Source organism: Mobula hypostoma, chromosome 3 (genome assembly GCF_963921235.1).
Source record: "Mobula hypostoma chromosome 3, sMobHyp1.1, whole genome shotgun sequence".
In the NCBI taxonomy this organism is placed as follows: domain Eukaryota; kingdom Metazoa; phylum Chordata; class Chondrichthyes; order Myliobatiformes; family Myliobatidae; genus Mobula; species Mobula hypostoma.
The window spans coordinates 189,447,590-189,461,497 of record NC_086099.1 but is presented as its reverse complement, the minus strand read 5'-3'; the positions used below and the strand labels follow the sequence as shown (position 1 = coordinate 189,461,497).

General features: G+C 39.5%; 1 protein-coding gene across 1 annotated transcript; it reads right to left on the bottom strand.

Annotated features, from left to right (window-relative positions):
* Positions 1-384: 384 nt before the first annotated feature.
* Positions 385-13,453, bottom strand: LOC134343636 (patched domain-containing protein 3-like). The gene is made up of 4 exons (XM_063042400.1): positions 12,696-13,453; positions 5,504-5,625; positions 5,254-5,399; positions 385-2,048 (listed from the first exon to the last, which is right to left on the bottom strand). The coding sequence occupies exons 1-4, from the start codon at positions 13,422-13,424 to the stop codon at positions 385-387; spliced, it is 2,661 nt and encodes an 886-aa protein (XP_062898470.1). The 5' UTR covers positions 13,425-13,453.
* Positions 13,454-13,908: the final 455 nt, after the last annotated feature.

The window sequence follows — 13,908 nt, the reverse complement described above, 5'->3', positions numbered from 1 at the left end:
ATAGGCACATGATGAATGATAATTGGAGGGCTATGGGGAAGGAAGAGTTAGACTGATGTTAGGTCGGCACAACATCATGGTCTGAAGGGCCTGTACTGTGCTGTAATGTTCTATGTTTTAACATTGCAAGCGAATGACCTTTCATTAGTGCTGCTGTGTGCAGGATGGCATTTTTGCAACCTAGGAAAAGCATGGATCATTATAATAGCTAATTCTTGATGTTTGTCTGCATTCAAAATAGTTGTTAGGCTCTTTATTTTCATTTCCAGTATCTCAAATTGTGAAAGTTGTGATAATACATGATTTTGTAAAAAAAAGAACCTGTGTTTTCAATTAAGATCTTTCCAGGAAAATGATGCTAAACATCTAACTGAATGGACTTTGTTATGATATTTCTGTTAATTCTTTAGAAGGGTCTAGATTTACTTTACAATGATGAACATAATGATAGGTGTGGAGATTTCTGCCCTGGCTTCTCCTTTCACTCTCTTTAACTTCTTTTGAGTTATCATTATTGCAGTTGCCACAAATTTGATAAAAAGTCAGAAACACTGGCATAAATACAATGCCATGAACTGCACCAAAAAATATGACAAGAAACATAATCTTAAAAAATGTTCTGAATATGTAACTTGCTGCTATGGACAATATAACAACACCCAATACTGTTGAACAAGCCCCTTGGATTACAGGGTAGCCAAGAGTGTGTAGCACATCAATAGCTCGTCCATTGGCACTTCCTCTATTATTTGAAACAAAAGCATATGAAATATGAGCTGTAAAGTCGACTGAGAAACCAATGCAGATGACCAGGTCAATCATAGATATAGAATCTAAGTTTACACCCCAGAAAGCCATAAAGCCAGATACACCGACCAAAACTGATACAATTGCAAATGTCACCCATAGTGAACAAATAGGATTAGGTATTAATAATAAAGAAATAATCAACATGGCAATTGTTGCTATGATTATATTCTGAATTGTGTTAGTCACAATCACGAGAAATTGATCAAAGTAGATGAAAGCAGGATGGTACACGAGTAAAGGGATTCTGCATTCCTCTGCCAAATCTCTTAATTCAATCAGCATCATTTTCTGATCTAATGAATCACTGGCATTCACAATTTGAATGAAAAATCTTGATGCTCTAATGTTTATTTTATCTTGTGAGAACTCAATGTCTTGTTGAAAAGTAGGAACAAACTTAAATAATTTAGTTAAGTTTCCAATGAATGTACTTTTCTCTTTTATATCTATATACATTTTTTTAGAAAAGTCCATGTGTGCTCGAAGCCAAGACTCTGACAACTCACGGTCTACGTATGAGCTGTTTTCTAGTCTCTCCATACAAGCTTCTATTTCATCCTGAACAGTGGAATTCCAATAATCTACAGATTCAGTGACAGTGACCATGACTCGTGGTCCATACTCTGAGAAAAAATCTTTTTCCGCATCATAGAACGGAATCACATATGAATCATCAAAGGCCAGATTTCTGAGATCAATTCCCTCCTTGATCTGTAAACAGCCATAAATACTGCCAGCTAAATATCCCAAATACAGGAGAACCACAGCTGTCTTGGTCCATCCATTGGTGAGGAATGGACCGTAATATTCCTTAAAGAAGTAGTGGACTGGATGTTCTGATTCGGCACCTGTTTTCGGATCATAAGCCCCACCTACACAACACATGGCACTCATTGTAGATTCTCCTGGTTTAGGATCTTTGTTAACCTTTCTGAATGTCAGCCAGTGCCTGTTACTGGCTTCCCTTCTCCCATTCAGTGCAAGAACAGCTCCAAAAAATGTAATGTTATAAATAAAGCAGAACAGAACTGTTGTACCAGTGTAAACACAAAATGATTGCACAGATCGAAAAGGTGTCATGATGCCAATATAAAAGGCTAAAACATCAGTCAATGTGGTGATTGTGATGGAAACAGCTGCTTCAGCATACGTGTCTGCCAAGCGTTCTTCAACTTTATCTTTAACTTTTGTCTTTTGCCAGCTCGAAAGCATAATGAACATGTCATCTACTCCAATACCTACAGATAAGAAAGGTGCAATACATGATAGGTTAATCGGTGTATTGTTAGGTATTTAGTACTTTCTGTTCACTTTCAACTAACTAGGCTAAATAGTATTTTTCAAAAGTAAGTACCAGAGTATAAAGCAATTGAATGCTACAAACTGAGAGCTGAATATCCTGTATTTGGTGATCAACAATAATTGTTTTATGCAAACATGAGGAAATCTGCAGATGCTGGAAATTCAAGCAACACACACAAAATGCTGGGGGAACGCAACAGGCCAGACAGCATCCACAGGAAGAAGCACAGTCGTCGTTTCAGGACGAGACCCCAGGACGAAGGACCGAAATGTCGGATCTCGGAAGGAAGGGTCTCAGTCCAAAACGTCGACTGTGCTTCTTCCTATGGATGCTGTCTGGCCTGCTACGTTCCACCAGCATTTTGTGAATAATTGTTTTATCTTTTTATTTTATCTCTTGGTTCATCATAAGTCTCCATCCTAGTTTCTGAGTAAATTATAATTATAACTATTAAGAATATGTTAAGACTAAAATTAATTGAAGGGAACTATTTTGAAAGTTGAACAGACCTAATTGATTTAAGTGGTCGGATTCTGAGCATGAATTGCCATTAGTTTAAAATGAATCTCATGATACAGAAGTAGCCCCTGTGACCCAGGATGTTCATCATGAAGCCACCTAAACTAATACCATCTACTAGCACCTGGTACAAGGCCTTAAAACTTTGGCAACTCAAGATCTCATTTTAAATGTTGTGCAAGTACCTGCCTCCAACGTTTTTTCTGGTAGGGCATTTCAGATTCCAACCACCTTGTGGATGGAAAAATACTGCCCCGGATCACCTATAACCTTTCAAGGAGTTTGGCAACAATACAATATGTCATCCTAGCATAAAAGAAAATAGTAATGATCTAGTCTCACTAGGTAATAGACATCAGCTCACACCAGATGGTAATATATCCCTTTTCAAATTGTTTCAAAACTACAAACGTTGTAAAATATGCAGTAATTATTCATGACAGCAGCTATATTTCATTAGGAGTTTGACGAGATTTGGTTTGTCACTTAGTACACTTGAAAAATTCTAGAGCTGTACTATCTGATGTCACTCATCTCCATCATGGGCACTAGCCTCTGTAGTATACAGGACATCTTCAAGGAGCAGTGCCTCAAATTGGCAATGTCCGTCATTAAGAACCCTCACCCCCCCAGGGCATGCCCTCTTCTCATTGTTACAGTCAGGAAGGAGGTACAGAAGCCTGAAGGCACACACGCAGCGATATAGGAACAGCTTCTTCCCCTCTGCAATCCGATTTCTGATTGAACATTGAACCCATAAGCAATGCCTCACTACTTTTTATTTCTGTTTTTGCACTACTTATTTAATTAAACTATTTAATATACATATATATTCCTATAATGAATTTATTTATCTTTCTATATTTATAATTTATTGTTTTGTACTGCTGCTGCAAAGTTAACAAATTTCACAACATATGCCGATGATATTAAACCTGATTCTGATTCTGACTTTTGCAAATAATCCAGGAGGCACAATCTTTCTTTTAGTGAGCGTTTAACAATCATATCATATTTTATATATATTTTATATCATATTATCATAATTTATATTTCTGATTTTCTCAAAAGTAAAGTATTGAAAGGGAATTTTTCTAAACATTTTTCTTCACTGGCTCATGACTTCTGATTGTTACTCATTAAGGAATATAAACCCCAAACCAGCAATCCTTCGCTAATCAGTGTCTTTGCAAATCCCTTTATATTGGGTTGGATAATCCTGGATGCTGGCTGCCTGGATTCACTGTATACAGTACCAGCCTTCCTGACTAGTCTCCTGTATTGCATATCTGAGCAGCATCTACCTGTCTAAAGGCTTTTGGGACTGTTTTAAATGCCTCGAGTGCACAGTCGTGCTGCCTTACGGTGCCAGAGAACCAAGTTCAATCCCGTCTTCATGGAGTTTGTATATTCTCCCTTTGACTACATAGGTTTTCACTGGGTGCTCCAGTTTCCTCCCACATTGCAAATACATATAGGATGGCACGTTCATTGGCCTCTGTAATTTGCCCCCAGTAAGTAAGTGAGTGGTGGAATCTAGGAACTGTTGGGAAGAATTAAAAAAGAGGGGATTAATGCAGGCAACACACACAAAATGCTGGAGGAACTCAGCGGGTCAGGAAGCATCAATGGAAAAGAATGAACAGTCTCTTCATCACCTCGGCCCGAAACATTGACTGTTTCCTCCTTTTCATTGACGCTGCCTGGCCAGCTGGGTTCCTCCAGCATTTTGTGCGTGTTGCTTGGATTTCCAGCATCTGCAGATTTTCTCATCTTTGGGATTAACGTAGGGCTAGTGTAAATGAGTGGCAACTGATTGTCATGGCCAAAGCATCTGTTTTCACACTATATCTCTGAATGACTCTATGATAGAAAATATTTCAAAACTGTTTAATTACATTTAAATAATTTAAATTAAAAAATCAATAACAATTTGAAAAACAATAAAATTGTTAACACTTTAACATGCTAAGAAATAGTGAAAACATTAAAACATTGGTTTAATTATTTTTGTAAAAGTTTAGTGTTAGAGAAATTAATAGAACAGAAAGGTAATGAAAGTTCAAGACATGATAATCAACATCCTCGGGTTTTGTTGACACTCAGTGTGGAGGTTGCTGATGCAATAGTTGTCATTTTTCAAAAATTTTGTGGATTCTAGAACAGTTCCATAGATTAGAGGGTAACTAGATTCCAGAACAGTTCCCATAGATTAGTAAATAACAAGATTAGTTGAAATATAGAGAAAAGGGGGAAGAAAGAAAACCCCAATTAACTTGACATAAGCAGTCAGGAAATTGTTGGAGTCATTAAGAAAGCCACAATAAGGTACAGTACTTGGAAAAAAATAACAGGATTGAATTGAGTGAAAGCAAATTTATGAAAGGGAAGTCATGTTTCCCAAGCCATGCTGAGTAATTTGAAGTTGTAACTAGCAGGATAGAGGAGGGAGAACCAGTTAATTTGGTGTATTTGGACTTACAGAACACATTGAAAAGAATTGGCACTGAGTTGCCAATTCCCAATGCACTGCCAATTTATATTTTTTAAATTCACCAAAGGTTGTGAGAACCAAGCAAGACGCAGTTCTGTCTGGGAGAAATTGCTGAGGGGGTACAGACCTAGAATCAAAAAGGGTGCACTGGCAGTGTTGATGGCGAACGTTGTTCCACAATAAAGCAGCAGTCCAAAGCCAGTTAATACAGCTAGTCCAGCGGATATGACTCCCATAACAGCAACCCAGAACTTACTCCTCACATTGTCAAGCCTGAAAATACATAACATAAATGGTGTAAAATAGCTCGCTTTTATATTTTGTGTGAAATATATATGAAATGAAAGTGTTCCGTATTTCATAGAATTTGACTTTACCTCATACAAGACAAGATGGAAAAGGATACTGAAAGTAAATATGTGACAGAAAACAGAGGAATAATTCTTTTGGAATTTTTTTCAAATTCTTCTTGCCTTGAGACAGAGGTAAAATGTGAAACCTGCAATTCATGAAAATGCGAGTTATTAATACACTATCACCAAACAACAAAAGCTGCAATGTGAAGATTTAATGTTTCACGTAAGACTTCACTTAATCTCAGAAAGAGGTGGGTTATTTATTTGTTTACTTATTGAGATACAGCACAGAATAGGCCTTTCCCACCCTTCAAGTCACACCACCCAGCAATCCCCAATTTAATCCTAGCCTAATCACAAGACAATTTACAATAGCCAATTAACTCAACAATCAGTACGTTTTTGGACTGTGGGAAATTCATGCAGTCACAGCGAGAACATAAAAACTCCTTACAGGCAGCGGCAGGAATTGAACCCAGGTCACTTGTACTGTAGAGCATTGCTACCATGCTGCCCAATCAGTATATGGGACCACAGCTCCAGTAACCCAGGTTTATTCCTAGCAGCTGGTCATGCTTGTGTGAAATTTGTATCTTCTCCCTGTGACTGTAGGCCTTTCCACAGAGCAATATAATCACAGCATTCGATCCAAATTCAACGCTGTCCTCCAGTACTGTCTGTGCAGCATTTACATGTGCTCCCTGTGAACATGCAGGCTACTCACATTTGTTCCTATTTCCATCCACATCCCAAAGATGTCCTAGTTTATAGATTAAATGACAACTGCAAATTAACTCTGGGGCAGATCGATGGGCTTGTGAGAGAGAATGGGTTTCTGGGAAATAAGTGGAAATGGAATTGATGGATTTCTCTGAAACCCAGCATTAATTTGATGGGTCAAGTGATCTCCTTCCATGTCAGAATCAGAATCAGGACTGATATCACTGGCATATGTTGTGAAATGTGTTAACTTTGCAGCACCAGTATAATGCAATACATGATAAGATAGGGGGAAAAAAGTAAATCAAATACAGTAAGTAAAAATATGTGTATTAAATAGTTAAATTAAAAACAGTGCAAAAACGGAAATAACAAAAGTAAGGTAGTGTTCTTGGGTGCAATATCCATTTAGGCATCAGATGGCAGAGGGGAAGAAGCTGTTCCTGAATCATTGAGTGTGTGCCTTTAGGCTTCTGTACCTTCTTCCTGATGGTAACAATGAGAAGAGGGCATGGTGATGGGGGTCCTTAACGATGGATGTCAACTTTCTGAGACACCACTCTTGAAGATGTCTTGGATACTATGAAGGCTAGTACCCAAGATGGGGCTGACTAATCTTACAACATTCTGTAGCTTCTTTCAGTCCTGTGCAGTAGTACCCCCCCCCCATACTAGACAGTGATGCAGCCTGTCAGAATGCTCTCCACGGTACATCTATAGAGGTTTTAGAGTGTCTTAGGTGACAATCCAAATCACCTCAAACTCCTAATGAAATATAGCCGCTGCCTTGCCTTCTTTATAGCTGCATCGATATATTGAGACCAGGTTAGATCCTCAGAGATCTTGACACCCAGGAATTTGAAATTGCTCACTCTCTCCACTTCTGATCCCTCTATGAGGATCGGTTTATGATCCCTCATCCCACCCTTTCTGAAGTCCACGATCAATTCTTTGGTCTTACTGATGTTGAGTGCATGGTTGGTGCTGTGCCACCACTCAACTAGCTGCTATATCTGGCTCCTGTACGCCCTCTCATCTCCATCTGAGGCTCTGCCAACGATGGTTGTATCATCAGCAAATTTATAGATGGCATATGATCTATACCTAGCCACATAATCGTGGCTATAGAGAGAGTCAAGCAATGGGCTAAGTACACACCCCTGAGGTGCACCAATGTTGATCGTCAGCAAGGAGGAGATATTATCATCAATCCACATAGGCTGTGCTTTTCCAGTTAGGAAGTTGAGGATCCAATTGCAGAGGGAGCTGCAGAGGCCCAGGTTCTGTAGCTTATCAATCAGGACTCTAGGAATGAATGTGTTAATCACTGAACTATTGTCAACGACCAGCATCCTGACATAGATGCAAACAACAGGAATTCTGCAGATGCTGGAAATTCAAGCAACACACATCAAAGTTGCTGGTGAACACAGCAGGCCAGGCAGCATCTCTAGGAAGAGGTACAGTCGATGTTTCAGGCCGAGTCCTGACAAAGGGTCTCGGCCTGGAACGTCGACTGTACCTCTTCCTAGAGATGCTGCCTGGCCTGCTGCGTTCACCAGAAACTTTGATGAGTGTTTCCTGACATAGACGTTTGTATTGTCCAGGTGATTTAATGCTGGTGTGAAGAGCCATTGAGATTGCATCTGCCGTTGACCTATTGTGGCAATAGGCAAATTGCAGGGGGTCCCGGTCCTTGCTGAGGCAGGAGTTAATTCTAGCAATGGCCAACCTCTCAAAGCATTTCATCACCATAGATGTGAGTGCTACTGGACAATAGTCATTAAGGCAGCTCACACTACTCTTCTTGGGCACTGGAATAATTGTTGCCCTTTTGAAGCAGGTGGGAACTTAGAAACATAGAAACATAGAAAATAGGTGCAGGAGTAGGCCATTCGGCCCTTCGAGCCTGCACCGCCATTTATTATGATCATGGCTGATCATCCAACTCAGAACCCAGCCTTCCCTCCATACCCCCTGACCCCTGTAGCCACAAGGGCCATATCTAACTCCCTCTTAAACATAGCCAATGAACTGGCCTCAACAGTTTGCTGTGGCAGAGAATTCCACAGATTCACCACTCTCTGTGTGAAGAAGTTTTTCCTAATCTCGGTCCTAAAAGGCTTCCCCTCTATCCTCAAACTGTGACCCCTCGTTCTGGACCTCCCCAACATCGGGAACAATCTTCCCGCATCTAGCCTGTCCAATCCCTTTAGGATCTTGTACATTTCAATCAGATCCCCCCCTCAATCTTCTAAATTCCAACGAGTACAAGCCCAGTTCATCCAGTCTTTCTTCATATGAAAGACCTGCCATCCCAGGAATCAATCTGGTGAACCTTCTTTGTACTCCCTCTATGGTAAAGATGTTTTTCCTCAGATTAGGGGACCAAAACTGCACACAATACTCCAGGTGTGGTCTCACCAAGGCCTTGTACAACTGCAGTAGTACCTCCCTGCTCCTGTACTCGAATCCTCTCGCTATAAATGCCAGCATACCATTCGCCTTTTTCACCGCCTGCTGTACCTGCATACCCACTTTCAATGACTGGTGTATAATGACACCCAGGTCTCGTTGCACCTCCCCTTTTCCTAATCGGCCACCATTCAGATAATAATCTGTTTTCCTATTTTTGCCACCAAAGTGAATAACTTCACATTTATCCACATTAAATTGCATCTGCCATGAGTTTGCCCACTCACCCAACCTATCCAAGTCACCCTGCATCCTCTTAGCATCCTCCTCACTGCTAACACTGCCACCCAGCTTCGTGTCATCCGCAAACTTGGAGATGCTGCATTTAATTCCCTCATCCAAGTCATTAATATATATTGTAAACAACTGGGGTCCCAGCACTGAGCCTTGCGGTACCCCACTAGTCACCGCCTGCCATTCTGAAAAGGTCCCGTTTATTCCCACTCTTTGCTTCTTGTCTGCTAACCAATTCTCCACCCACACCAATACCTTACCCCCAATACCGTGTGCTTTAAGTTTGCACACTAATCTCCTGTGTGGGACCTTGTCAAAAGCCTTTTGAAAATCCAAATATACCACATCCACTGGTTCTCCCCTATCCACTCTACTAGTTACATCCTCAAAAAATTCTATGAGATTCGTCAGACATGATTTTCCTTTCACAAATCCATGCTGACTTTGTCCGATCATTTCACCGCTTTCCAAATGTGCTGTTATCACATCCTTGATAACTGACTCCAGCAGTTTCCCCACCACCGACGTTAGGCTAACCGGCCTATAATTCCCCGGTTTCTCTCTCCCTCCTTTTTTAAAAAGTGGGGTTACATTAGCCACCCTCCAATCCTCAGGAACTAGTCCAGAATCTAACGAGTTTTGAAAAATTATCACTAATGCATCCACTATTTCTTGGGCTACTTCTTTAAGCACTCTGGGATGCAGACCATCTGGCCCTGGGGATTTATCTGCCTTCAATCCCTTCAATTTACCTAACACCACTTCCCTACTAACATGTATTTCACTCAGTTCCTCCATCTCACTGGACCCTTTGTCCCTTACTATTTCTGGAAGATTATTTATGTCCTCCTTAGTGAAGACAGAACCAAAGTAATTATTCAATTGGTCTGCCATGTCCTTGCTCCCCATAATCAATTCACCTGTTTCTGTCTGCAGGGGACCTACATTTGTCTTTACCAGTCTTTTCCTTTTTACATATCTATAAAAGCTTTTACAGTCCGTTTTTATGTTCCCTGCCAGTTTTCTCTCATAATCTTTTTTCTCCTTCCTAATTAAGCCCTTTGTCCTCCTCTGCTGAACTCTGAATTTCTCCCAGTCCTCAGGTGAGCCACTTTCTCTGGCTAATTTGTATGCTACTTCTTTGGAATTGATACTATCCCTAATTTCTCTTGTCAGCCACGGGTGCACTACCTTCCTTGATTTATTCTTTTGCCAAACTGGGATGAACAATTGTTGTAGTTCATCCATGCAACCTTTAAATGCTTGCCATTGCATATCCACCGTCAATCCTTTAAGTGTCATTTGCCAGTCTATCTTAGCTAATTCACGTCTCATACCTTCAAAGTTACCCCTCTTTAAGTTCAGAACCTTTGTTTCTGAATTAACTATGTCACTCTCCATGTTAATGAAGAATTCCACCATATTATGGTCTGGCCATAGCAACGAGAGGTTGAAAATATCCTTGAATACACCCACCAGATGGTTGGCACAATTTTCAGAGCCTTACCATGCACTCTGTTGGGACATGCCATCTTACCGGGGTTCACCCTCCTGAAAGGCAGTCTGACATCGGCCTCCAAGACAGAGATCACAGGGTGACCGGGTGCAGCGGGGATCTTCACTGCTAGAGTTATATTCTCACTTTCAAAGCAGGCATAGAAGCTGTTGAGCTCATCTGATAGTGAAGCATCACTGCCATTCATGCTATTGAGTTTTGCTTTGTAGGAAGTAATGCCTTGCAAACCCTGCCAGGGCTGACTTGCATCCGATATTGCCTCCAACCTCTCTAGGAATTGGTTCTTCGCTCTTGAAACAGCCCTCCACAAGTTATACCTGGTTCTCTTGTTCAGGCCCGGGCCACCAGACTTAAACGCCACAGATCTAGCCCTCAACAGATGACGAACCTCCTGGTCCAACTTTTGGTTTGGGAATGTACTGCAAGTTTTCGTAGGCACACACTCATCCACACAGGTTTTAACAAAGCCGGTAACAACTGCAGCATACTCATCCAGATTCGAAGATGAATCCCTGAATACAGTCCAGTCCACTGATTCAAAGCAGGCCTGTATGCTCCTGAGCTTCCCTTGTCCATATATCTTGGTCCTCACTACTGGTGCTGCAGTCTTCAGTCTCTGCCTATACCCAAGGAGTAGAAGTACAGCCGGGTGATCTGACTTTCTGAAGTGAGGACATGGAATAGCACGGTAAGTATTCATGATCTTGGTGTAACAGTTGTCCGATGTGTTGTTTCCTCTGGTGCTACAAGTGATTTGTTGATGGCAATTATTTAGTGACTTTTTCAGGCTGGCCTCATTAAAACCCCCTAAAATGATAGGGAGGGTGTCAGGGTGTGCTGTTTGACGCATGTTGATTACATTGCTCAGATCATTTACAGCCTGATTGATATTGGCCTGAGGTGGAATGTATACTGCTACCAAAATGATCGGAAAAATTTCCCACAGCAGGTAAAATGGACAGCACCTAATTCTGAAATATTCCTGGTCTGGTGAGCAAAACTGGGACATCACTAACACATTGGTACACCACGAGGAGTTGATCATGAGGCATACACACCACCTCTGCTTTTGGGGACTCGACATGTTGTTAATAGGATAAAATTTTAACTTTGATATTATGTCTTATATATGTAATAAGTATGAAACTATTTTACATATAATACACATAATATATATTTATTGCATGTAGGAGTTTAAGTTAACAATGTATATTCTGCATACTTCCAGCGTAGGAGTGATTTAATTTATCAATGAATAAAAGGAGCCCAATGAAGTAACAATCACAAATCACAGTTGAAATTCCAAAAATAAAAGAAATCATAACATTAAAAGAAAATGGATTATACTTGCAATCAGGGGTCAGTAATAAGGAGTTATTAAAATTGCCTTAATAGAAGTGAACATTGTTCAATTGATTTTTACAATAAATTCTTGGAAATTGTGGGATCTTGCGAATGAGTAAATCACTGTATTTGTATAAGAACGTGAACTGACATTTCTACATAGAATTGGTGTAATTTTCAATGTGTCTATTAACCAGGGCCTAATACCTATTCCTCTGATGTTGAAATGAGGAGAATGATCGCGCTTATAACTAGTGCGCATTTTCCCAGCAGTTATTCATTTCCTCTCACTTGACGCTATTAGGTGATTAATTATCCAGTCATTATCTCTTTGGCATACATGGGAGTAATGAAAACATGTATTTCTTATGGGGAATACATTCCAAAAGAGAATTTTAGTGACTGGTAATGATTCGGCATTTAATAAAAGAGACACAGAAGGATTTGTGTACAAATGGAGACGGAAAATTCATATACTGGGTGTATCAAAGGCAATGTCAAAAATTTCATACAATTTAATGCAGCACACCTGTTAACTCCACCTTACCAATAACTCAATACATTATACTTTTAAAATATGACTACATTTGACGATGCAAGCGTTATTTTAGAATTATTTACACTGAAAATGAAGATGATACAATTAGACAAAGGCTATCTAGTGCCCAAAATTTTTAAAATTCCTGAATGCAATACAAATTTAATTTCAAGTCAGAGATGCAGTGACATAATTATCAAAACCCTACTTACTATTTTCAGAAAAAAAAACTTGCTCTATTTCACTAACAGTCAGCAAATGTTTTTAAAATGTGACAAGAAACAAAACCAAATTATTCCCAATTTTAGCAGAAGTTCAAAAATCTACGTATGGCAGGCTGAGATATATTCTTCTGAAATGATTTAATGCAAATTTAATATCCTTACCTCAATATGTGTTAAATGTGTGTGTGCCATTGGGAATTCATGAAGAAACATCTGGATCCAAAGTAAACTGAGTTTCTTGTCTGTTTCATTATCTTCTCTTAAAGGATAATGCAACCGGATAGCTTTAGCTTTTTTCAAGGAAGTCCCAGTTTCATCTAACACAATCCCACCCACTTCAGTGCCTATAAATGTCTGATTTGTTTTAGGGTAGTACATCTTCTTGCTCTCCACCACACCAGGATCATAATTCAAAATATCCAAAAGTGCACTTGAGACACAAGTTTCTCCTACTTTTGCACAAAGATTAGAATAATTATAGGTCCTGCCGTTGTTATAAAAGTTAAATTCTTTGACCTTTTTATCAAGTGATAGAATCTCTTTCAATGCTGCTTTTGTAATGACGTTACCAACTTTTGAAACTGCAATAAAAGCAGCAAATGTCCCTTCTGCATAAAGTCTTTGTCTAGAGAAGGATTGAGAATCATTTGTTGGAAAATGTTCTTTAATGAACTGTCTCTCAGCTTTTGCAGCCCCTTTAATAGGAGTGAACTGATCCTCAATGTTATTGTTTTCATTCTGACTGAAGAAACAAAACCCTGTTCCTACTCCTCCAGAAATAAGCAGAGGTATAAGCAAGAACAGCCAGGGGTTTTGACCAACACAATATCCTAGTTTCCTGAATGCTACACAAAGCGGTTTTTCAATGCAATCGGTCTGACATTGAGCCATCACTAATACTGTATCAGAATTGAAGATTTGATCCAAAACCCTTCAGAACACTAAGATGAATTTTCTGTAAGACAAAGATAGGAATAAATTAAACAAAACTTTAAATTTGGGGCAGAAAACATAATGCATAAAACCTATCAACTAACATATTCAAATGATTCAAAATTCAAAGGATTCAAAGTACATTTATTATTAAAGTATGTATAAATCCTTGAGATTCATCTACTTACAGGTAGCCACAAAGTAAGAAACGCAAAGGAACACAATTTAAAAAAAGACCAACACCCAATTCACAGAGAGAGGGGAAAGAAACACAACTCATGCAGACAATAAAAGCAAGTAACAGCAGTCAGAGCCAAATTGAGTTCATATTCAAAACAAACTTTTCATTGGTACGTGTGACATTAATAAACCAATTCCAATTCCAAATTCAAATGACTAAAATGGGTGATTTAAACTCACAACACAAAATAAGAATTTCTTA